This window comes from Lissotriton helveticus, chromosome 7, assembly GCF_964261635.1.
Source record: "Lissotriton helveticus chromosome 7, aLisHel1.1, whole genome shotgun sequence".
NCBI lineage: Eukaryota > Metazoa > Chordata > Amphibia > Caudata > Salamandridae > Lissotriton > Lissotriton helveticus.
The window spans coordinates 1,924,745,045-1,924,770,647 of NC_136068.1; the positions used below are offsets into that span (position 1 = coordinate 1,924,745,045).

The window sequence follows — 25,603 nt, forward strand, 5'->3', positions numbered from 1 at the left end:
CAGGGTGACCGGCCTGAAACGCCGCCACTCCTTCATCCTTGAGTCCTTATCCTGCCACTGCTTTCGGCAGCAAAAGCCTTTTCATCTTCAACCGCAGCCTGGGGAGCTGGGGGTCATCTTATATCCCGTTCCCCCTTCCTCTCTTCCTTTTGTCCTTGGAAGGGGGAAGGGAACAGGCCTCTGCGCTTTTCGCCGAGCAACGCAAACCCGCGCCAACCGGATTCGTTCCCCAGGGGCTCAGGCGGCCGTTATGGCACCGGCCCTCAAGGCCCCCTTCCTTTGCGGCCTCTTAATTCCTTATCTCCTCACTCTCTTCCATTCCAAACATTCTCTGGCCCTCGTCACTTTCGCCACAGGTTATTCTCTCCCCCTCATCCAACTCTGTACAGCCCAACCCTTCTTGTGCTCATATTACTTCATTTTCCCCTCATTCTGAAACACTGAATTATTGCTTCTGCCCACTTTTCATTCCCTCGGCCGTTCTTCCCCTCCTGGGGCCTCCTCCTCTGCGCCAGACCCTCAGCTTATCTTTCTATCCAGTTGTACCTTTATCGTAGTAAAGGGTGCAGCAGTATTCTTGTTAGCATGGGCCTGCACCTTCAATAGCATAAAGATGAATGCAAAAGGAAAGACAGCATCCTTGTAATGATGTAATAAAAGTGAAGTACCACTCTGTACTCCTTTGCAATAATGAAACTCAGGATGCATGCTAGGTTAGGAGTGCACCCATCTCTAGGTGTAAGCAAAGAAGTATTAAAAGAAATCTGAATTTCTGAGTGGCATATCAACCTGTAAGGGTCTTCAATGTTATCTTTGGCTGTCAGGTGATTGGAGGGTGTTAAAGAAAATCTACCCAGATGCCAATTCGAAATCAGCAGAGTGTTTGTTAAAAAAAATATATATATGTGAATCACAAAGACAGGCAACACCCCGAATGAGCATACGATGCACAGGCAGAGCTAAGACTCAGTTATGTACATGGCTCCTATGTAGGTTCATGGGATTCAAATACATTCAGGTAGGAAAAGAATTGTAAGCTGTCGTTGCTGAGCAAGCTACTGAACGTTCTCGCTTCATGTGCCTGGCATGGAAATGAGGCATTGCATGTGATAGGTGAACATAACTTTCATGCATGGTTAGGATGAGCAGGAAGATGGCTACAGAGGAGCACTGAGGCAGCGAGTTTAAAATTGAAAACAGACTCTCAAGCATCTTGGACTAGATAACATAAACTCTGTTTTCCACTATTATGTCTGTGATAGGCTTTTGTCCTTTGCAGGTCTAGCATTCATGACCCCTTTATACTTTACTATACTTATTTTATCCTTATATGTGTATGTACGTTGTGGGCTCTGGAGATCAGCCCTAGGACTTGTCTGTTTCTGCTTAGGGACTTTGTTTTCTGTTCAACTGCTTCTATTTAACTGTCTTGATAGAAAACGACCAGCAGAGGTCAGTAAAATACCAGAATCACTTTAGCTTTCTCTAGATTCCACTCCCTAGAAATTGTCTTCCACGAGCACCCATAGACTATATTTTTTTCAAATCTTGTATTTACAGTGATATGACCACCGAAGGCCCTGATTTTATATTAAAAACAGAACTTTGGACTGTACCATTTCCCGTTGAAAGGCAATATTTCTCTCCATGTGTTCCCATACCTGCCGTGTCACGCAGTTTGGTTCTTACTTTCCCTCCATGTTAAACCACAGTAGATGCTTCAGCACCCAGGCTAATGTGCTGCATAGCTAAATACATAAAAGGTCCCAAAGGCGAGACCGATTGCATTGCATTGTTAAACTTTGTAACTTACCCCTATGTAAACTTTGCAGCCCACAAGGTAGGGTGTAAATGGTGCCCAAGGTAAATGTGATGCAGGCCAGGTAGGGTGCATGGTATTTTAAAGTGAGACATATAGAAAATGAATATTACCATGGCTTAACAACGACTATGCCCATAAAGCTATTTTCACTGTGGCAGGCCTGGCTGTCAAATGTAAAAAATCAGAGCGCTGATTAAAATACTAATGCTGCCAATCGGGAAAGGTAGTAGGTTGAAAAATTAAACAATTGTTTTTAATAGTTACTAAAATCCAGCTCCTTTAAAAAAAAAAAATATTTTTATTGAAGTTTTTACAACAATTTTTTTAACCCCCCCCCCCCCCCACTTCCCTCCCCCACAGAACAAATCCATTTAAACTCAGATCAGGAGTAAGCAATACACATTTCATTACATTCCCAATGCATTTTGCAAAGAAACCCAGAAATAGTAGGGAAAAAAGAAAAAGAAGATAGACGTTTATGTCGTTAATGAGCAGGAAGAGAGAGACAAGTAAGAATAAATCATATATGTATTGTAGACACTACCCCACCCTTTCCCTCCATTTATTTATCGGAGACCACATTTGCTGCCCCTTTACTCTACCCTTTTTCCCCCTCCTAGCATAAATCGAGTTTTCTAAATTACAGCTGAGTAACAACCTGGCTAACCATTGTTGCATCGTAGTGGGTGTTCTATCCTTTCAGGCCGTAGCAATACACAGACGAAATACTGCCAAATAGAAAGTATTCCTGATTGCAGCAAGAGATCTCACTTAAGACCCCCAGCATAATCAGCTCTGGTGTTAGCTTAACTTTCACATTTAAAGACCTGTCCATAAATACCTCCATGGCTTCTAAGAGGGGCCGCAAATCTGGGCAAGTAGCAAACATATGGGTTGTATCGCCCTCCGTGCTGTCACATCTAGGACACGTTATCCCCTGTGTTCCCCCCCATTGAGCTATTTTAGCAGGTGTATAATACAATGTGTACAAGGTTTTAAAATGCTGTGCTTGCTAAGCTGATGAGCAGAGGATTTCATGACCCAGCTGTAATGATCACCCGAATATGCCCCGTGGTATCCCTATTCTGTACATCCATTTCAATTCAACCTTTTCTAGATCATCTTCTCTGTTCTTAATTAGCTCCGCATACAACCTTCTGATTGTGCAGCCTTGCCCCTCCTCAATGACCTGCAATATCGTGTTGAATACAAATCCACCTGCCCCCCTGTCTTGCCCGACAAGAAACTTCTTGCCTGTAGATATTTAAAAAAGCTTCTTGAGTTCATTCCAAATACCTCTTGGAGTGCAGAGAATTGACGTATACCCTCTGGCCCTATGAGATCCCCCACCTTCTTAACCCCCAATCTTTCCCACTCCCCAAAAATTGCATCCCCGAAGATATCCTGCGGTATTGTGGGATTATTAGCCAATCTGGTGTGAGCATTAAATCTACCCAAGCCAAAACTCTTCTTGAAGGCCCTCCAGATCTTGTAGGCTGCCTCAACTGTTTTAAATGTGGTTTCCTCTTATAGCCTTCGTGGGTGTGGGTGAGATAACTGCCACGTCATCTGCGTACGCTAAGACTTTGCACGGTCCCATCTTTGTTATTATTGGCTGTATATGCTCATTTTGTTCTAATTTAGAGATTAGCGGATCTATATACATTGCAAACAATAAAGGTGAACACGGACAGCCCTGCCTTGTACCACGTGAAATTTCAATTGGGCTTGAGCGTCCCGCGTTTACCCTTATGCGTGCAGTTGGAGCCCTGTATAATGATTGTATTGCTTTCACAAAACTTTCCCCGCACCCTGATTTCCTCAATACCGCCCATAAGAACTCCCAAGCCACGCGGTCGAAAGCCTTCTCGGCATCTAAAAGGAGAACTGCCATGGGACCCCCTGCCCCCCCTCCCCACCCTCCCCCTGTGCCATCCCCTGGACATCAAATAAAGTAATTACTTTTCTGTTATGTTGTCAAGTGCCCCTGTTTGGAATAAACCCATGTTGGTTCTTGCTGACCAATCCTCGGATTACCCCAGAAAGTCTAGTCGCTAAGGATTTAGAGAATATTTTAACATCCGAGTTTATTAGGGTTATTGGTCGATATGAACCCGGTTCGGTCGGTGGCTTACCCTTCTTAAGAATTACTATTATATCAGGCCCGCCCAACTTGCTGGGACTGATGCACCTTTCTGTGCCTCATGTATTGTATTTATTAAATCAGATATCATTGTCTTAAAGAACACTTTGTAGAATTCTCCTGGTATCATGACTCAGCATGGCCTCCTGAACTTCATCTTCGCTCAGCGGTGTCCCCAACTCATCCCTATCTTCCTCAGCTATTTCTTTGATTGATATATCCTGAAGATATCTGTTTATTCCCTCCGGTAGTATGTCCTGGTCCGCTGTGTATAATTTATGATAAAACTGTCTAAAGACCTCCAAAATCTCCTGCTCATCCGAAACAATATTGCCCCCTGTATCCCGTATTTCCCTAATTACTCCCCTAGCTACTCTCTGTCTAGTTCTTACTGCAAAAGTATGGCCCACCTTTTCATTATATTCATAGCAGTTCTCCCGTCTTGTATCAAATATTTTAGCAGCCTTTTTTGCTATTCTTTCTTCTGCCGCCATCTTTACTACCATAACCCTTAAGACCTGTTGCTCTATGTCTAGTCTATCCATAGTAGCTTGCTCGAGCTCCCGCTCTGCCTCTACCACTGCTCTCTTTAACTGTTCTGATAGATCCCTTTCCTTTTTCTGCTTAGCCAAGCTATAGCTCAGTGTCTCACCACGGACCCCTGCCTTGAACGCGTCCCAAGCATTTCCTGACGTGGTACTACCCCTATTATTGTCCCAGAATTCTTTTATCCATTTATTCATGTGATTTAAATAAGTTGAATCTACCAAGAGCTCCTTTTCAAATGTCCAGGCCCTTTCTTGTCTCCTAAAGCCTTCTCCGCTAACTGTCAGGATAAGTGGGTTATGGTCCGATACTATACGTGGAAGTCTCTCTATATGCAGTTTAGAAAGATGGACACCAGATGTGAAATAATAATCTAACCTGACACAGATCTTATGTGGCGCTGAGTAATAGGTATATCCTGGTTCCAATGGCTTTAACTTCCCCCATACATCACTTAAGGAATTGTTACTGGCCATCCTCTGAATTGCCCGGCAAACTCTTTTTTTCCTGACTAGATACTGTCCGTTCATATCCAGTCCTAGCCCCACAGCTCCATTTATGTTAAAGTCACCGGCTAAGATTATTTTTGGGGCCCAAGTTGCTAGCTCTATATCCAGAAAGTCTATTACTTCTGGATCATCCTGTGTAGAGCCATATACTGAACCTAGTGTGACCCATTCCTCCCCAATCCAGGATTCTATCAGAGCCCATCTTCCCCATTGGTCTTCTAGCTTTTTCCTTGTCAATGTGTCAAACCTCTTAGTTAAAATGGCCACCCCCCTATTCTTTGCGCCCTGCTTGGAGTAGGCTAACACATGGAACCCTAACTGTTGGAGCAAAAACGGCTTGTTCCCCTCTATATGAGTCTCCTGCAAACAAATGTAATCTGCCCGCGTATCCTTAAGCATCAGTGCGACTTTCTGCGTTTTGCCCTTATCATTGAGGCCGCACACATTGAGTGTCAATATCTTAATATTGACCTTAGCATTAGTATTAGTGCACATTCCAGCTAGATATAATCACACCGGTCATAACTTTCCTTCCTGCTCCTGAAGCAACCTTCACTGCACTATTGGAGTTCCACATGACAATCATATGCATCCGCTTGCCCCAGATTAAACCTACCCCTGTCCCTCGTCCTGTGTTCCCCTGACTCCCAACCCTTCCTCCCCCCCTCTACAGGCAAATAGGTCAGTCCTGACCTATGCGTGGCTGCTTCCTAGACCCTCAGAGTGTCGCATCCCTCCCCCTCCTATTTACAAAGCCTTACCGCATTTTTAGAGTGTGCCTTTCCTACCTACACAATAATCCCAGAATCAGCAAAAAGAACCACCCTCACCCCATCTGATCAATTCTAGTTTGTGTCCCTTTGTGTCCAACTTAGTATCCGAGTTCAGAAATCTCTGCGTCTCTTTTTCTCCTTCAGTTCATCCAGAAAGGCCTGTGCCTTAATCTCAGAGAAGAACATCCTTGTCTGCCCGTCTACTATTATTTTGAGTCTTGCCGGGAACAGCAAATACGTCTCACATCCTAGTTTTTGAAATGGATCGATCATCTGGCGTAACCGCCACCTCCTTTCGACGGTGACGTGACAGAAGTCTGGGTGTGCTAAACAGGTTATTCCCTTAAACATACAACGATCCTGTGGTTTAGCTCTGTCGATAATTTCTTGCCTAGCCAAGAAATTCCCCATGAACACCAGCATGGCTCTTGGTTTATCTTTCTGAGAGCCGCTATATGTTTTCTTTTGTGTTAAAGGGAACCTATGAGCCCTCTGCACCTCCATATCCCAGTTCCATCTCTCCATCTCGGGGAATGCCCCCTTGAAAAGCATGACTACAAAGGATCTTGCTCTTCTGCTCCCTCTGGAATTCCCAAAAGTCTGATGTTGTTTCTCCTCTGTCTGTTTTCAAAGTCCTCAAGTTTCCAGTGCATATCCTCAGTAACCTTAACTTGTGCCTCCTTGAACTCCTGCCACCTAGAAACCTCATCCTCCAATTTCCCGGTTCTTTCCTCCACCTCTGTGACCCTGCCTGCCATCTCAGCGTATAGCTTATACGTCTTACTGAGCGAGCTCTGAATTTTCTTGTTCACTTGCTTTGTCCTCTTGCTTTCCGCCCTCGCTTCTCCCTGCATCTGCTTCAGGGTAGAGTATAGCAAGTTCATTGTGGGGGCGTCACTGTGCTGATTCCTATGCTGGCCTCTAGAACCCCCCTGAGCCAGGTCATCTTCCTGATACAAGCTCGAGGTAGCCGAGTAGTCCCATACTAGCTTCTTTGTCACCTCAGTTTGTGTTTGTGTTGGACTAACGGGCACATGTCTCTTATGACGTTGTCGACTCCTCTGCTGCTGTTTCTTTTTTTGCGTTATGGAGACCTGCTGGATCGATTCCTCTGACCCTGAGCCCGATGACTCCAGTTCTGAGTCTTTCCTTATAGATTGGCTTGCATCAGAGCTTTCAGCAGACTCACTCCCTGACTCGCTTCCAGTTATAGCCCCTTCTGACGTTTCTGAGGCGCCTGTCTCGTCGTTTACTGAAAAAAATACATTCCTCATTTGGGGTCCCTGGGGCCTGCTGCCCCCCCTCTGCATTTACTGGCGCAGTATGGATTGCCGGGTCGCCTTGAGCTCCTTCCTCCGTATCCCTAATCAGGGGAGGCCCAGTGGGGTCTATACTGAAAGCACCATTAACTGCATTTGTACCATTACTATCCCCTTTCCAACAGAGTCTCAGCCAAATGTTTGCTTTGAGCATCTAGAGACGTATTTGGAGTCTCAGTTATTTGCGTTGTGCCCTTTGTGCGGCTTACCTCTAATAGCTCTACATCTTCTAACCCTCCCGGCGCTTTTCCAGTCTCTCCGGCATCATTTTTTGCAATACTCCCGTTTCCAGGAGTCGCTAACTTTCCTGGAGCCTGCTCGTCTTGTTCTGAGGTCGGCACATCCGAGTGGGACCTGCGCGGTACTCCCTGCGCACGCACCTCCGCAGCGGGGAGAGATGACTCCGTAGTTTCGCTATGCAGCCTCTCCGTATCGCCGCCATGGACCACGAGATCTCCGGCTCCGGCTCCTACTCCATCACCAGCTGCAGATGTCACAGATGCTGTGAAGGCTTCCTGTAGGGTAGGTTGCCGCATGCTAGAGTTTTATTTTCTGTAGATTTTGGGGTTGCTTTCAACTGTTTTCCTTTCGTGGCGGCAGCCGCTTTCCTCTCAGCCCTTTCAGCTCTTAGCTCCGCTTTCATCTCAGGGTCTCTAACTTTGTCTTTTGTTTTCTGCTTTTCTTTCGCTTTAGTAGCTTGGGGGGCTGTATCAGTGATGGCGCTGCTCATTTTGGCTGCCTGCATTCGCGTAATGGTGTGAGTATCCGACGGAATACTGGTATCCACCTCGCTTGCGCAATCCCTGGAGTCTTTAGTCTTTACTCGCGGTGGCTTCCTGACGCTCCAACTTACTCTCAAGGTCTCAGCTATTGGGCGAATCACACTGTCCTTAAAATCGACAAGCGTACTGTGAAAAATCTTGCTGAGTATCTTCGTCCTCATCAACGGTAGCACACTACATAGGGTGTTCTTAAGCCATTCTTTTCTCGTCATTCTTTATTCATCATTTCTCCCAATGCGTTTGTTCTCCTTTCTCTCACAACGGGAGAGGGAGGTAGGAGTGACCTACTCCTGTGTCTGACCCGCGGCCATCTTGCTTTAACATTGAGCTACTAAAATCCAGCTCAATGTTAAAGTTGGATTTTTTTTTATAAATACTAAAGAAAAGTAACTTGTAAAATGTCTACTTTTCTCTGCCTGAAGCTCTTGGATGCTAATTTCCATTTGCTGTACAATTGTAGCCCGCAAGTGAATTGCCCAGGGGCCTCCAACAAGGCTTGGGAGCGACTAGTAGCTGCGCAATCACCCTCGCAGTAGCTGTCAGATATGAAGCCAAGCCCAGTACCTTATTCAGAGGGTCTATGAATGTTAGACCTGGCCTTTTTGACAGGTTTATCCCAAACCTTTTGCCTCCTATTTTTTCAACCCTGTTTTTCTTGGCTATAGGATTCTAGGCACTTTACCACTGCTGATCAGTGCTAAAGTGCATATGTTCTCTGTATAAAATGGAATATGACTGGTTATCCATAATTGGCATATTTGATTTATTGATAAGTCTCTAGTAAAGTGCATGGTGTGTGCCAGGGCCTGTAAATCAAATGCTACTAGTGGGATTGCAGCACCGGTTGTGCCACCCACATGAGTAGCCCTGTAAATGTTTCCCAGACTTAGCAATGTAGTGTCTGCGCACGCAGTTGTAAACTGCCATGTTACCCTGGGAAGTGCACCCACTTGCCAGTTCCAAACCTTCCCTTTCCTTACATGTAAGGCACCCGAAGGTGGCCCAAGGTACCCCTATGGGCAGTATGCAGTGTATGTTAAAGTAGGACATGTATGTGTGTTTGTGACATGTCCTGATAGTGAAATACAGTGTATTTCATTGTTCACTATTGAAAGGCTATCTGTCACATAGGCGTTTCATTGGGGCTACACTGTAACCTTTCTACATGTGTAACTTCCAAAAGGGACAAAATAGAAAAATTGAGTTTAGGCTCTCTGAACTCAGAATTTATTAACACACCTTTTGGTGAAGGTGGTTTTTAAATTCCGTGTTTGAAAATTCCACTTTTAGAAATTGGCAATTTTCTTGCTTTACCATTCTGTGTGCCTCCAGCTGTTTGTGTATTCAGCATCCTGCCTTGCCTGGATAACTCATCGCTGGGCTGAATAGAGCTGATCTGCATTTGGATGGTGGTAGTCTTTCACTTTCACCTGAATAGGCTGATGCCAGTGTGGGATTTAATGTAAAATGCACGACAGAGGGCATCTTAGAGATGACCCCTGAAACTGGACCAACTCCCAGTGACCTGACTGAGTGACTGCCTAGGCTGCCACCACCAGACATGTTTCTGGACCCATAGACGAGATGCCATGGGCATGGTTCATGAAGGAGAAGCTTCAAAGGCATGCCGCCTTTGAGCCTCTCCAGACCATTTGCTGCTTTCAGCAACAGGTCCCCACTGGTTCTACCCCACACTTTGGGCGGAAGACCAGGCGGGAAACACAAAGTGAGGAACAGAGGTGTGCCCACCTCTGCCATCTCCACCCCTAAGGTGGGGAGGCAAGTTGAAGCACAACCTTGAGTCCCCCCATCTTGAGAATGGGGGGACCCAGCCAACCAGGGACCGGCTCCTGCCCCCCTCCCACTGGAGAATGGCAGAATAGGGGGTGTACCCACCTCAGGGAAGGGACCCGTTGGTCCCTGCCCTCTGCCTTCCTGTAAAGCCCCTACATTTAGTATGTATGGGCACCCTGAACCTTCCTTCCTCAGATCCAGCAACAACAAGAAAAAGAAGAGAAGAAGAAGGACGAGAAGCTGTGCAGAGCTAAGAGGATGAAGCCCACTGACTTGTCCCCAGCCCTACAGGCCTGTCTCCCCTCGAACCTGCTCCTGTAAAACCCTGGTGTGTGCAGCGACCAGCAACCTCAAAAACCCCGGAGGACCTGCCCGCATTCACTTTCCAAGCTGTTTCTCCCGTGAACACTGGACGTGTTTGAACTGCAGCTTCTGGTGCCAGACAGAAACCGCGAATCCAGCCCACTCTGCACCCGCCGAGCCCGGCATGAGTTTGAGTGGAAAAATACCACGAGGAGGTCCCCCGGCGTCCTGACCCGAGATCCGGTTACCCCTGACCTGCCCAATCCTCCAGACGACGCCTGCAGTCTCAATCCAGAGGACCCCCTACCGCGACCAGAGCGTGTAAGAAAATCCAATGTCCAAAGGCACCCCTGCACCGGACGCCCCACGGCCTTGTGTGCTCAACCCAGCGGTGCCTAACCATCCCTCTACATCCCAACTTACCCTTCGAAGTTGTGGTCACTCCTGAAAGATCCTCGTCCCTGAACCTGCAGTGTTTCTTTTGTCCCGGAGAATCTCCATTGAAATCAACAGGGCACCCGACCTCAAAACAGCACCCTAAACCCGGCCTCCCTAGTGCCGCTGAGGGTCCCCATTTTGTGCTAACTTGGTCCCCAACTTGCTCTGAGCTGAACCCTAGGAGCTTTGCTCTCACAACCCTGTGGCCTGCTTGCCAGCAGCCACCAACCGGAGTTCCCCTATCCTCTATAGGATAACATTGGGCCTCAACACTCTGCACCAGGCCTACCTACTGCCACTGAGGGTGCAACAATAGTGCATCACTGACCCTGTGGGACTCCTGAGTCTCACCCCAGGACCCTAACTCCAAAGCTTGATTACCTACCTGGAAACCGATAACCTTGTTTTCCTCATAGAATAACATTGACACTTTTCTCCCAAAAAGTTTGTCAACTTTTGAAAACTAAAAATGTTCCTTAAAAATCAGCCGAATAAATAAATTGCATTTTTTCAACTGTTTTCAGGAAATGTCCCAGTGCTGAATCTAGGTAACCAGCACTGAGTTAGAAAAAGTATTGATAACATTACTTACCTGCTAAATGAATTTCCTCCCATAGGATAACATTGGTGATTCTATGTAAAAAAGTTTTCAAGTGTCAACTTTTGAAATGCAATAATATTCCTTAAAAATCATATCTCTAACTAAAACACATTTACTCAACTGTTTTCAGGAAATGTCCCAGTGCTGAATCTAGGATTCAACACTGTGTTAGCAAAAGTAATCTAAAAAGTAATTAACTGCATTTTACTTTAAAATACATTCATTCGAATGTACTATACCTGCTAAGTGTTGCAAACTGCTTACTTAAAACTGTAACCAAAACCAGTACAAGTTATACTGCAATTTTTAACTGTGTTCATACAAGCAATTTACTACTGCAAAGTATATTTAGGCTTCCCTGTGCCAGGCTTGCTTGGTTCTAGAAATAAAACAACAGTATATTTTGTATACAAAAACAATTGGCCTAGAGTTCAGTTTCTTAAGTGTGTAAATTCATTTGCTTACTGAGTGTGTACATCAAATGCTTAACACTGTCCTCTGATACTGCCTTACTGCTCGACCAAGCTACCACTTTAGAGAGTAAAGTTCTATCTAACTTTAACCTCTGCCAAACCTCTGGAGACCCTTGGACTCTATACACACTGTACCTGACTTTGGTGCAGTATCTATAGAGCCAGTTTCTTACAGTCTCTCAATCACAGTCACAACAAAAATCTTACTTTGATGCCAGAAAAAGAACTGTAACTCATACGTTTGATGTTGGTGACACTGTACGTATAAAAATCCCTATACATAGTAAGAAGGGAGATTTGAAATTCTCTGAACCCATGGTTTTGGATAAAATATGTGGCAATGCTGTCAGGGTGAACAACAAACATGGGTGAAATGTTTCCAGAGTTGTCAAGTTGTCTGGGTATGTTAACAATGAAAATTTACATTTCAGATCTTCTGTTGATACTGACTATTTCCTCTCCAATGCTCCTTCGCCTGTATATTTGTGCAGGATCAAGAGACAACGTTTTGTTCCCAGTAGATTTAGTTAATTTTCTCTCTTTTTCTTTTCTCCTTTTGGTTCTCTATTTCTCTGTTCTCTTTTCTTTCTGGTTTCTCTCCTCTTTTTTTCTGCTTTTGTATTTTTTAAGAGGGGAAGGATAATGTAGTGGTTTCACTCTTTGTCATTGTATTTGCTTGGAATGCTCACGTCATGGCTATTCCTGAGGTGAGCATTCCACCTGAGAACTCGGTGTTCTCGTGTTTGAATTCTTGTCAGTTACTGTTTTGTGCCTCTTGTGTGCCTTGTGCTGCACAGTCACCTGTCAACAATAAAGGGGCCGATTCACAGAACTAACTTACGACAAAATCCTAAACGTACTACTTTTGGTATTCACCGAAGGCATTTAGTAGTCTTAAATTAGGATTTTGTCTTAAATTAGGATTTTGTCCTAAATTAGGATTTTGTCTTAGGTTAGGATTTTTTCTTAAATTAGGATTCTGTCTTAAGTTAGGATTTTGTCTTAAGTTAGGATTTTGTCCTAAGTTAGGATTTTGTCCTAAGTTAGGATTTAGTCCTAAATTAAGATGTTGTCCTTAATTAGGATTTTGTCTTAAGTTGAACTTAAGACAAACATAAGTTAAACTTAAGTTTAACTTAAGACAAAATCCTAACTTAGGACTACTTAATGCCTTCTGTGAATACCAAAAGTAGTAAGTTTAGGATTTTGTCTTAAGTTAGTTCTGTGAATCGGGCCCAAAGTTACCAGAGCTAATTCTCATCGTGTGGCTTCTGTACTTACTACATACTTGTTCTGTATGTTTTCACTAAGAAACTAGGATTTATCCACTTCTGTTGATGTCAGCTTGCCCACATTTTGTCCAATGTCACTTTAAATAATGCTGTCACTGTAAAAAATCATGTGACATCACTTTCTGTGATGTTATCTGGAAGCCACTGAATGCACGATTTCACTTCTATCAAAATAACCACAAGATCAATCACTAACCTTGGCATCTGGAGTAGCATTCTACTCTCCGTACAGTCCTTCAACACCTTGTCGGGGGTGGTAAGCACTATATTAATACAATTGCAATGATAATTGCTGATTTTTCACTTTGCCATTGCTAGTTGGTAAAGCATTGTTAAAAAAAAGTTAAAGAAAAAAATGCAAAATACTGCCGGAAAAGCAAACACATATCTTGAAACAGAACATTGAATAACATTTTTCGTTTTTACATATGGCAAGGTATGCTTCTCAAATTTCATGCAGGAAATTCAGAACAGAATTTAAAAATCATATTACCCAGGATCCATGTTTAAAATAACACAGAGAATTAAGTGCAATAACCTGAAAGAATATAACAACTGTCTTTGAAAGTACCAGGATTTAAAGAAAAATGCTTGCCAGGTACTTTCTGCATTACTAGGAACTGGAACAAATCCTCCAGACATTTGTTGCTCTGCAGCAGCCTGGGGAACCAGACTTATGAGCATCAGGGAGAAGAGACCTCTTTCCAGCCACTATAGGTACAGCCTCAGCCGCAAACACAGGCTGCCCCTGTAGCATGAATGCTTCCTTTATTTGGCAATAATCAAGTCTGCTCAGTAGACAAACCTGCTAAAAATATACATGTTGCTTAGCTTTTAAGCATGATCTGAGTGGGGTGGGAAGCAACACAGAGTGCCAGGGAGGCTAAGAGGAGGGAAAGCAGCACATGGGCGAGAGCTAAACGCATATACTGTCTCTCAGAGCTCATAGAAAAAGAAAAAGAATAATTTCCTGATGTGAGGTGAGGGACAAACACAAGAAGAGGAATGCAAGCTATCGAATCATTAGCAAGCAAGTTGGATTGAGAAGAAAACCAATTAATGATAAGCAATGGGTTGACCCAAACACACTGGGCCCGATTCACAGAACTAACTTAAGACAAAATCCTAAACTTACTACTATTTTGGTATTCACAGAGGGCACTTACTCATTTTGGTATTCACAGAAGGCACTTACTCAATTCGGTATTCACAAAAGTTAGGAGTCCTAACTTTACTTCTCCTAAACTGAGAAAAATCCTAACTTTAAGACTTTCGGTATTCACAGAAGGCATTTAGGAGTCCTAAAGTCAAGAGTCCTAAATTTACTACTCCTAAACTAAGAAAAATCCTAACTTTAAGACTTTCGGTATTCACAGAAGGCATTTAGGAGTCCTAAAGTTAGGACTCCTAACTTCTGTGAATACCGAAATGAGTAAGTGCCTTCTGTGAATACCAAAATTAGTAAGTGCCTTCTGTGAATATCAAAATGGTAGTAAGTTTAGGATTTTGTCTTAAGTTAGTTCTATGAATCTGGCCCACACTAAGTATTTGTACTGTACACAGTAGGTCTTCAACAACAGACAACTCAAAGCTGGTTATAGCTGAGACCAAAAGACACTCCAAAGTGATCAAGTATTCTAGTGGTGAGAAAAATACGGCTTGTACTTTATATTAAGATTTAACTGATCCTTTTCTCATTTTAGGATCTGGAGAGAGCAGTAAAGAAAATAGCTGATTTTTTTGGGGTACACCTGACCGAAGAGCAAATTCTATTAATCACCAAACGAGGCATCTTCAAAGCCATGAAAGAAAGATCCTCAGAGACGCATGGGTCTGTGGGCAACTCCTATTTTCGGAAAGGTAAATTTATTAAAATTCTGTTTGGCCAAAAATCACACCATGTGTAGTGAGCCACCCGGCTCATACTTTACTTTGTAGCACTTGCACCCTCCTGGGATGGGCGCGGACCAGGAGGTATAAATAAAGGGGGATGTCAGCGCTCGTGGGTGACAGCATGGACCGTTTCCCTGTGTGGTTGTCCCGTCATTGCGTGGCTCATAATTGTAGGCCTTAGGACCACTGTTACCCCACCCCCCCACTACACTGATGACACGGGGCGGGCCGCCGATGTGCGAGGAGCCGTGCATACCGTGTCTCTGGTGTGCGGTTTCCTTGCAGCGAGGTGCGGGATGTGGTCCGAACGGAGTGCAGTCCTGTGCGCACCACGTGGAGGGCAAGAGGGGCATCTGTGGGCCGGTCAGCGGGTCATGATCGTGTCCCCTGGTGAGGCCGCCACCAGGAGGAGGTCAGGTGAACACGTGCACTAGCACGACAGGTACAGAGGACACCAGGGGGCACAGACCAGCACTTCGCTCATCGAAGGTGGGCTGCAGTCAGGGCGGAGAAGACTGCCCCCACGAGCACACAGGTGGGAGGAGGTAGCTTCACTGGCCCTCAGGCATTAGAGTTGAAGTGTGCACATTGACACCCACCGTCACAGGAGTTAACTGAAAGGACATCAGGAAGGGCACAGCCTCGGGTGAGGCCACAAGTGAGTGCAAGAGCCCCAGAGGCTGGAGCAGGGCAGCAGAGAGGGAAGGAGATACACGCTGTGGAGGAAAAATAAGGAAAGAGCACAACAGAGGGTGGTCTGCTGAGAGCAATCACACATTCACATCCAGGGAGTCAGGAGACCCGGGTGGTAGGAACAGCACTGCAAGGGACACGACCAGGCAAACAATATGTCAACGCAGGCAGAGGGAGGTGGCCTAGGGGCGGCGGAACAAAGCCTGCGCACCACGTTAAACGCACTTCCACCATTCAGTCAACTGGCGGATCCAGCCACAGCGGTGCCGAGATGACGCAATTGAATAGGACAACTAGAAAACTACTTTATAGCCTTGAGAGAAACAAATGGTGCTGTAAAGAGGTCAACCATGCTTCACATGGGAGGGGATGAACTTTTCAAACTGTTCCAAGACTTGCCAGACACAGGCAACTGCAATGACTATGGCTGAGCAGTAAGCGCCCTGGATCATTACTTTGATCCGCAAGTCAATCCTGACTTTGAGCATTTTAAATTGGGACAGGCGAAACAAAGAGGGGAGGAGTCCGTGGACATGTTCTTTGTGCGCCTGCACAAGTTGGCAAGTTCATGCACAGGCATCAACAAGCCATTAGATTTCAGGGCTGCAAGTCATCAGACCTACAGAAGCTCATTTGGTGACAGCCAGGAATATCCCTTGATAACATCTTAGTCCTAGGAAGGTCTCATGAATTGGCTTATACACGTGCTGGGGAAATGGAGTCAGCACTGGTGCGAAGATCAACCGGAAGCGCACAGGGACTCACAGCAGTGGTCAAGGAGGAGAAGGTGGATGCAATCCAGAGAGGGTCAATCAGAGGAAGCGGAGGTGCCAGGGGACACACAAGTAGCCGTGGAGGTGGAAACTGCGGTCAGGACAGCCACCTGCGCCGAGGGTGTCCTGTACAAGGGAAACCGTGTCTGAAGTGCGAAAGGTTCGGACATTTTGCAAAGGTATGCAGGAGTGCAGCAAGGGTGCCGGCCCTGGGCAGCAAAACAAAGAAATTTGGGTCTCACAAGCAGACAATCCATGCGGCGGATGTCGCGGAGAAGGTGGAAAGCGGACTCCAAAAGATGACGATAACAGAGGATGACGATGAAGGCAAAGTGTTTGTCACATCATACACAGGGAGAAAAATCTCCCGAAAGAGACCGCAGCCAATGTGTCAAATCTGCATAGGGGACAATAAATTCACGGCGCTGATTGACACAGGGGCATCAGTGAATATCTTAGACGCCATGCAATACGAGGAGCTCAATCCCAGACCTCTGCTCCAAACCACAAAGGCGAGTATTTTCACATATGGAGGAGACACCCCCATTCCATTGCAAGGAATGATCGAAGTAGAGGTCACTCATAGAGACCAATCATCTACGACCGGATTTCACTTGACAAGGGACAGCGCTGGAACCTTGCTGGGTTGCCACTCTGCGGAAGGCTTAGGGCTCGTAATGTTTGCACGACAAATACATCAGTTCCATGCGGACAAGATCATGGAAGAGTTTCCCAGTCTATTTGAAGGATTAGGGTGCCTCAAGGGGGTAAAAGTAAAGCTACACATAGACAAAACCATCAAGCCAGTGGCTCTGAGACACCAAAGAGGGCCATTTCACCTGTGGCCATTTGTCAAGGTGGAGTTGTAGAAGCTGGAGAAGGTAGGGGTGATCGAGAAGGTATCTGGACCAACCGTACAGGTGTCCCCGCTCGTAATCGCGCTGAAGCCAAAACAAACAGGAGCCATAAGGTTGTGTGTGGATATGCGCTTGCCGAACAACGCCGTCAAAAGAGAAAGACACCTCACCCCTACAAAGACGAGATAGTGGCTGACATCAACAGAGCACAGTGGTTCTCCAAGGTTGATCTTAATTCTGGATACCACACGCTGCTGCTGGATGAGTCTAGCTGCTACTTCACTACATTTTCCACCCACATAGGATTGAGAAGGTTCAAGAGGCTCAGCTTTGGGGTGTCGTCAGCGGCGGAAGTGTTTCAAGACGTCATTTGAGGAGCTTTCTCTGGGCTGATAGGGGTGATAATTGTTAGTGATAATGTGCTGATCTTTTCAAAGTTCCTCAAAGAGCACCATGAGCGCCTGCAAGCAACACTTCAAAGGCTGGTTGACCAATGACTAACTCTGGACAAAAAAAATAGGTAAATTTCTATGGCAACAAAGTAGAGTTCTTTAGCTACTTTTTTTTAAAAATGAGTTACAGGTGGACTCGGCGAAGGTTGACACAATTCGAGTGGCAGCGATTCCCCAAAATCAGACGGAGCTGAGGAGTTTCTTGGGAATGGCAAATTATTGTGGCCAGTTAATTCCCCACCTGGTGAAGTACTGGGTTTTTCGTAACCGGTACTGAACCGGTAACCCAGCGGTGCCAGGGGCACACCCTACGACTTCGGGTCCTTCCTGTTTCAGATTACAGAAACACAGAGTCTTCTAGGTGAAGTCAAAGATCGAATTTATTGGCTGCAACCAAGTAACATGTATCCTAGAAGTACAACACGGTGTATATTCTCAGGAGACTGCTCAATCTTACAAGGCGAGTCTTCTCTTTTTATACAAAATATTATGCTTCAGGCAAACATTCTTTAGTTTATAGTTGACCATTCACATATTTTCACTACAAAGGAAAAGCAGAGTCATGATGACAATCCCACATTTCAGTTTGTTCAGCCCACAATCAATTATCCGGCAAGGTCCAGTATTTTCATCAGATATCGACGGACCCCCAATAAAAACGGGCACCTCCTCCTCGTAAAGCAGGTCGTAAAGTAGGAAACAGGGACAGATGTGTGCAAGATTAGGCGTGGTTTGTGTGCGGTGAAAGGTTTTATGGCACGTTGTGCCTTGATACTATCTCGTTCGGCCACTGGGAGAGGAACTGACCGAACAGGTTTGGCCTTGGGCAGTGGAGTCAGCTTGCCCGGGTCGCAGAGAAGTCAGGAAAGGTGTACGTGTCCTTCAGGATCGTGTTTGGCCTTAATCATTGGCCTATGTGATGGCAATTCACAAAATGGCTGACGTACACAAAATGGAACCCGAGGGTTCAGGACGAAAACTTCGATTTCAAGGTGAAATCGTCACTCGAATATGGTGAAAATGCTTGTGCATAGTGTACTAGCCATTCTCGGTCTTCTGATGTCAAAATCGTTGTGATACGAATATGTTTATGACACAGGTCCAAAATTTTCAGTACCACACTGGCTACGATATCGGAACCCTTGACGGGACTCACCAAGAAGGAAGTAAAATTGCAGTGGACAAGTGAGGCCGCAAAAGCACTGCTGCAGGGAATGACAGTGGCATACTTCCAACCAGGTCTCCCCACCAAACTGGTGTTAGATATGAGCCCTGTTGGGCTAGGGGCTTGGTGTTAGTTATTTTTGGCTTCTGTGCACTTTAACACTGTGTCCCAGTGTAAAGTGTGTTCACACTCTGAGTGCAGGTTGTGAGATAGGCCTGCCCTCCCATAGGAATGCATGGGGAATGTGTGTGTCCATGGTAGTTCCTGATGCATGTGGAGTGCAGGGTTAAGTTTGGTATGTGCGAACTCGTGAGAGTAAATGCTGCGCGATGATGTGTGCCTTTAATGTGGCTAGTGTGGAAGTGCCACTTCTAGAAGTTGGCATATATGTGTAATAAAGGTGAAATGACTGTCTGGCTTGTGATTGGCTGGAGCTGGCTGGTGAGCCTGGCTCCAGGAGTCAGGATGGGTCTGCCCCGGTGGTGAATAGAGAGATTGACAGCCAGATGGGTGGGAGGAGTGCACCTGGGACCTGAATAGGGCTGGGCTTTCCCCACACAATGCTGGCTCTGCCCCCTGTGGTGCGACTAATGACCCTAGCCTGGCCAGTGACTGGGGAGAGGGGCTGAGCACAACAGAGTGCTCCAAAACCAGCTGCGTCTGGTTTTTCCCTTAACCCTGCACCCTAGACAAAAGATTTATGAGTATAAAAAGGGGCTGAGACCCCTTGCAAAATGTTCTGTTCCTGATCCAAGCTTGAGGGGGGCCTGCTGTTGTTGGGCGCCAGGAGGACCACCACTGGGGACTGCCTCCCTGCCTGGAGGGCCCTGTGAGCTGGCCCCTTTGCCCCCCCTGCCTTTCTAAAGGACTGCCCAGGACGTTTGAGCATCTAGCGCCTGGGAGCGCTTGGTTATGGTCCTGGGGAGCGCTGTGCTTCCCTGAGCAGTGCTTCCCTCTTTTGAACAGCAGCACGGAGCTGCGATTCCAGCCCTGAGGGATTCCCCAGCATGGGGATCCCCCTTTGCTGATTTTCGAAGCAGGTGCCCACCCTGCATTTTGCCCCGCAATTTTGCCGATTTATGGTCCTAGCGGGTGCCCACCTCGCCAGGGACCTTGTTCCCGTGTGTTTTTTATATAGGGACTCTCTGTTTTAAACCGGGTGCCTACCCCAGGTGGAACCGCCGCGGCCCGAGCTGCGGGAAGAATTACCTCTGGGCCGCTGCCTACCGCGACCCAGAAATACTGTTCCAAACCCGGAAGTTGACGGGAGCCCACCCCGCGCTCCGTTGCGAGAGAGAAGAGAAAGGAGGACGCCAGTGCCGGCTCAAGCAGGGCTCCCCTGAGGAATGGGAAAGCCCCACCTGGCACATGGTGAGCAGCACTGGCAAAGGAAAGCCCCACGCTGCTCAAAGGAGAAAGACCCGTCCAGAGGACCACCAGAGGAGTCCCGCGAGACCGGTGAGTGCGGGCGTCTCGAGGCAGGGGCTCGCCCCAACGTGTGGGGACATTTGGTTAGTTAGAGCCCACGAGGCTCCACCTGCACGGGGGCCATTTTGGTATTTCAAGTCCCCCCGAGCGGGACTCCAACGAAGGGGGTAGTTGTTCAGAGCCCCGTGGGTCCAAAGTAAAGGGCGGCATTGTTGTTCGAGCCCGAGAAGCTCCACCAGTTTGGGGGCATTTCTGAGGGTAGAGCGGCCTCGGTTGGCAGCGGGCCGCTCCCCCAGTGGGCAGCATTTTCGTCGAGCCCACGAGGCTCCAAGGGGGCCATATCTGTTTCTCGAGCCCTCGAGGCTCAAAGGGGGCATTTGCCTTCTAGAGCCCACAAGGCTCACACGTTGTTTTTGGGCACTACTGCTTATTTCAAAAGCCCCAGAAGAGAGCCAGGAGGCACGCTGGTGCCAGGCTCAGTTCTCCAGCTGCCCAGCACTTAGTGGGCAGCTGCTTCGTTTAGGCCCTTTTTGAATCATCTTTGGCTACCTGCGCAGCCAGCCCAGACATTCTGGACATTGGGCCTGCAAGCCCCTGAGTGGCCAAGTTGGCCTGGGGTCAGTTCTGTGTACTTTTTGGTGCAAATGTGATACTTGCCTAATGTGATTTATGCAATGCTTTATGCCTATACCTCTACATGTGTTTTCCTGCCTAGGAGGTTGTTTTACCTAATATAGGTTTCGCTAGTGAGTTCATGGTTCCCTTAAAGTGATTAGGATTGCGTATGGTGTACTTACCTTTTACCAATGGTTACTGGTTGTGTGCTACATTTGCTATTTGGTGCTACAATTATTCTATGTTCTAAGTGCTATTCCTACAAAGTGCTATTCCTAAAAAGTGCTATTTCTTCCAAATGCTAGTTCTAAAAGTGCTTATTCCTGACAGTGGTCCTTGTGGCCCTGTCCTGTGTACATAATCCCCTGTAAATTCCGCCCGTGCCAGTGGCACAGTGTAAATTGTGTGTTTATTATCTAATGTGTTTGGTATAATACAAAGGCTATTTTTACCTATAACCTTGTGTGGAGTTGCCTTTGTGGTGGGCCTTGGGTGTTGTTGCTGGGTGCCTGCGCAAACGCTTTACACATTGCCTCCGAGATAAGCCTGACTGCCCGTGACAAGCTACCAAGGGGGTGAGCAGGGGTTATCTTTGGCGGGTGACTTCCTTGCCCTGACTAGAGTGGTGGTTTCTGCAACAAGTACAGATATGTTGTTTAGGCTCAACCGAACTGTAATTTGAAATAGATTTTTATGGTAAAGTCAGATTTTGGATTTCATTTTTGAAAATGAGACTTTTAAAAACTCTAAATTTAAAGTATACAAAAAGTAATGGATGGAATGCTTGAATTAATCTGAGCCACTAGTAACCTCTTGTGGCCGCATCCCAGTCCATCGTTATTTTACACATCATGTCACCTCAATGATGACCCTTCTTCAATGGTAACAGTCAAGTCTTCCTTTTTCTATAATGTGGTATGTCGCCCTAAGCGGAACAGGTAGGCCATGATGTGGGTCCCATGAACACTGTATCACTGGAACCAAGCTATACCTGGCTAATGAGCCCATAACAAGGACAAAGCCAACCTGGGTTGCTTGTGTTCCGGTTCAGGGTGGACCTGGCTTGAATGTTTAGGCTGGACTGTTCCTATTGAAGCAGGGTCAAGACCCATTTTCATATAGCTGGGTCTAATCTGAGTTGGCATGGTGTGCAAAATAATGATAGACTCTGATGCGGCCCCAATTAATTACCAATGGCTGAATTTTTTTTCCATTCAGCACTTTTTTGCATAGTTGTAGAAAGTTGGTAATTTCCTTCCTAATGGTTCCTAAGGCCTCTAAGAGTTTTCAGATGTCTAGGCTTATTCTCCTCTGTCAGCAATGCTTATTGGGCCCAGACAGTGAACAATAGGAACTTGATATAGCTGGGGGCGGGGCAATCCTGTCAGAATGGTTCCGGGCAGAACTGTTCTCTGCCCCATTTACAGTCCAGAGGGTGCGCCTCCAGCACACACAAGGGAACTTGACACTAGTCTTTTGTCACCACAGACTTCTTGGAGCCTTGACAGGGGTAATATGGGGAACCCTCCCACTTCAAAGGCTGTCATCAGTTATAAATATTGGGCCTCCTGAGTCACTCTTCAGGACACTCCAAAACCTGTGGACATTACAGAAGGGCTTCCTTGTTCCACACATGAATGTCCTGCTGCTAGAGGACTGCCTTCTTTCCCAGAGGACAGCTCCGCTGCAATCAGAAAATTGTCCTCCTGCTTGCGGCTTGCTGTGGTCCCCACAGAGGACTGTCCTGCTGCATATCATCCCAAGCTAACCTGACTGAATGCAAGGGTCAGATGACTGACCTTTTGTTCTAAGCTACAAGGACACAACAAGCACCAGAGGCCACCCTCCAACTGCCCAACTGACTGCTGTAATGGACCTCCCGGAGCCTTGCTGGCCTCTTCTGGAGTGAGCCCCTTTGCTCCCCAGCAAGTTCCTGATCTCCAAGATGTGCTTCCCCAGTTCCTGGTCCCTTGGCTGGTATCAGACAGAACTCCTCTTTGCCCAACTGAAGGTTAGATCAAATCTGAAGCGGAGTCCAGCAAAGCCTCGCTGCACAGCCGCATCTGGACCGATGCCCGGTGACACAAAGCCTTGCAAAGCAATGCCACACAGTGGGTCCCTGGGTCAGGTCTCCTGCTGAAGTATCTGACTAGCTGGTTATCCAGCCTGGAGGCAAATAAGTATGTTGTGGGCCTGTGCTATCTGGATAAGATCTGATTGAACACCCTCTGATCCAGTTTCCAGATGCTCATGTCCTGCATGGGTCGCGAATGCCAGTCTGACCCCTGGTTCGTCGAACCCAGAAGGTACTCTGTTGTCACAGATATTTGGGATTCTAGGCAATAATCATAGAAATTCCTTTCCAAATCCAAGGGGATCCAAGATCTCATCCCCCTAGGGGATTGATATCTAGCTCTACTGTGATGGTGTCCATTTGCAAAAGGTCACCACATTAGCTCTTTTCCTTGATCCAGCATTGCATTGCAAAGGATCCCACAAGCAGTTCTAGGCAGTTGATGTTTAACTGTTGCTCATGAGAGGACCATTCTCCTCCTGTGAGTAACTCCCCCCATCTGATCCTCCCAGCCACTTTTCCTGGCATCCAATTCTAATGCAAGATCTAGTTGTGGGACGGATAGCGCTTCCCATTCCCGGGCTCCATGTGGCATGTCACCATCTTCTCTTTGCCTTGTCCTTCCTCTAAGAGGGGGACCTCCTGTAAGTATGTCAGTCCCTTCCAATGGTGGAAAATTTTCAGACATGGTAGTCCCAGTGGTAGTTGGTCTCATAATATGGCTTGTGTGGATGATGAGAGAAAGTTCATTAATTCTGTGATCTGGAGAAATCATGTATTGAGTCTGGTGAGCGTCCTGTGTAGCTGTTGTCTGATCTTTCGTGACAGATGATATGGCATCGACCAGGTGGAATCCACCATGAACCCCAGGAGCAAGATCTCTTCAGTTGCAGCCAACCCTGATTCCTGGTGGTTGATAATGAACCAGAGACTCTCTAGGAGGTCGACAATCATTGGAACGGTTCTGCCAGTTTCCTCAATGATTGCTCCATTAGGAATGTCATCCAGGACGGCTATTGGTGCATGCCCAAGGATCTGAGATGTTTGCCGGGTGCAAGACGTTCATGAAACACTGAGGTACAGAGGACAGTCAAAACGTGAGGGTCATGCATTTGAAAGTCTGGAGACCCCCCCTGAATCACAAGAACCTTCGATGTAGCAGGCAGGCAGGTGTCCTTAGTTATGCATCTTTCAGGTCCGATAGGACCATCCTGTCATTGGGCCTCTGGATATCTCCAATGAGATGAATCCCCGTCACCTGGAAATGATAGAACACCAGTCATTTGTTGAATTATCCCTTGCTCCTTGCACATACCCTAGTACCTCCGCTAATGCCGTGGTACCTACACCTCTCCCTGAACCCTCATACCTCCAAGCACATCATACAAAACCAACCTACCCTTGTACCTCTAGCCTTACTCCTCTAACCTAGTACCTATACCCTAGGACTAGACTTTAGTTTCTTTACCCCAGACCATATATCCTAGTATTTCTACCCTTGCCTGTACCCCAGTATCTCTGCCAGCACCCTTCTATCTCCCACCCTGCTTCTAGACAATGATACCTCTGCCCTGGGGTACCCCTACCTCTGTCCATACCCTATTAAATCTGCTTACTCTTGTACATCTACTCCTGCTCTAGTAACACTGTAGGACCGCTACCCTTGACTATACTTAACTACCTTTGCTCCTACATTTATGTTATGTTATGTTATGTTACTTCTAAAGCGCAGCATACATCCTAAGCAGGATATCACGGCGCTGAGATTGTTGGTGTCTGCGGTGGTAACAATATTGGGTGTATCACATGTATCACATGGCTGCTGTTAGCAAGTGATTTGACTTCACTTATCAATAGATAATATTGATTTATTGCTTTTCCTGCACAGGTGATGTCGGAGACTGGAAAAGCTATTTCTCTGAAGCTCAAAGCCGGGAGATGGATGCAAAGTTTGAAGAGTGTTTAGGAGGAACCAAACTTGGAGAAAGGATGAATTACTGAGTCCACTGCAAGAGCTAAACATTCGTTTTAACACTGCCCGTGACGTCATTAGTCAGAAACTACACCCAGCCTTAATTACAAGATCTAAGTGGAGAATATTTTTTTTAATTCTTAGACCATTTAGTTGGTGAATAAATACCTTTTTGGAAATACAGCTACTGTATTTATTATTGTATGAATACTCTGTAATCTTACTTTTAGAAATAATTCATTATGGAAAATAAAAATTGTTCTAAAAAAAGTAAATTCCTGACTCTCTTACAGTGAAGGGTCGCTTTGAAGTTTCCATTGGACTGCTTGTCCTTGTTGTCAATAGAGCAACGCAAGTAGTATATAGGGATACCTTCACATCAACTCTGGCCTTAAATTTGACAGGTCTGGCTGCAAACTGCTGGCAGGAAATGTGACAGGTCTGGTTTTAAATTTGACATGTCTGGTCTTAAACTCTGGCCTTAAATTTGACAGGTCTGGCATTAAACTCTGGCCTTAAATTTGACAGGTCTGGTCGCAGACTGCTGGCCACAAACACTCTGGTTTTAAAATGGGTGACATGTAGGGTTAGTCCCAAAAGTGACAGGTTTGGCTGCAAAACATGGGGTAGTTGTGTATGTGTTTAAAAGTGCATAGAAAAAGTGTGTGTGCATGTAGTAGGGAAATGTCTGGGCATGTTTAAAACTGGGGGGGGTTTACAGACAGCTGTTGTTTGAACAGTTGCTGAGCAGTCCTGAGTCCCCATCCCAGGGCCTGGGAGGTGTTTTCATTTTTGAAAAAAGGGTCTTTCTTAAGAAGCAGCTGATGGTAAAAGGGGAGCTTTAAAATGTGGTTGGTGGGAAACCCATAGTATGTTTTAAAAGCAC

At 46.2% G+C, this 25,603-nt stretch overlaps 1 protein-coding gene across 1 annotated transcript in view; it reads left to right on the forward strand.

The window, feature by feature from the left end:
• LOC144770904 (sulfotransferase 6B1-like) overlaps positions 1-24,892 on the forward strand; it is a 366,913-nt gene extending 342,021 nt beyond the window's left edge. Inside the window, exons 6-7 of the mRNA XM_078655695.1 lie at positions 14,499-14,655; positions 24,634-24,892. Coding sequence (XP_078511821.1) covers positions 14,499-14,655; positions 24,634-24,746 — 270 coding nt within the window. The 3' untranslated portion in view covers positions 24,747-24,892. The remainder of the gene's footprint in view (positions 1-14,498; positions 14,656-24,633) is intronic.
• The last annotated feature ends 711 nt before the right edge of the window (positions 24,893-25,603 follow it).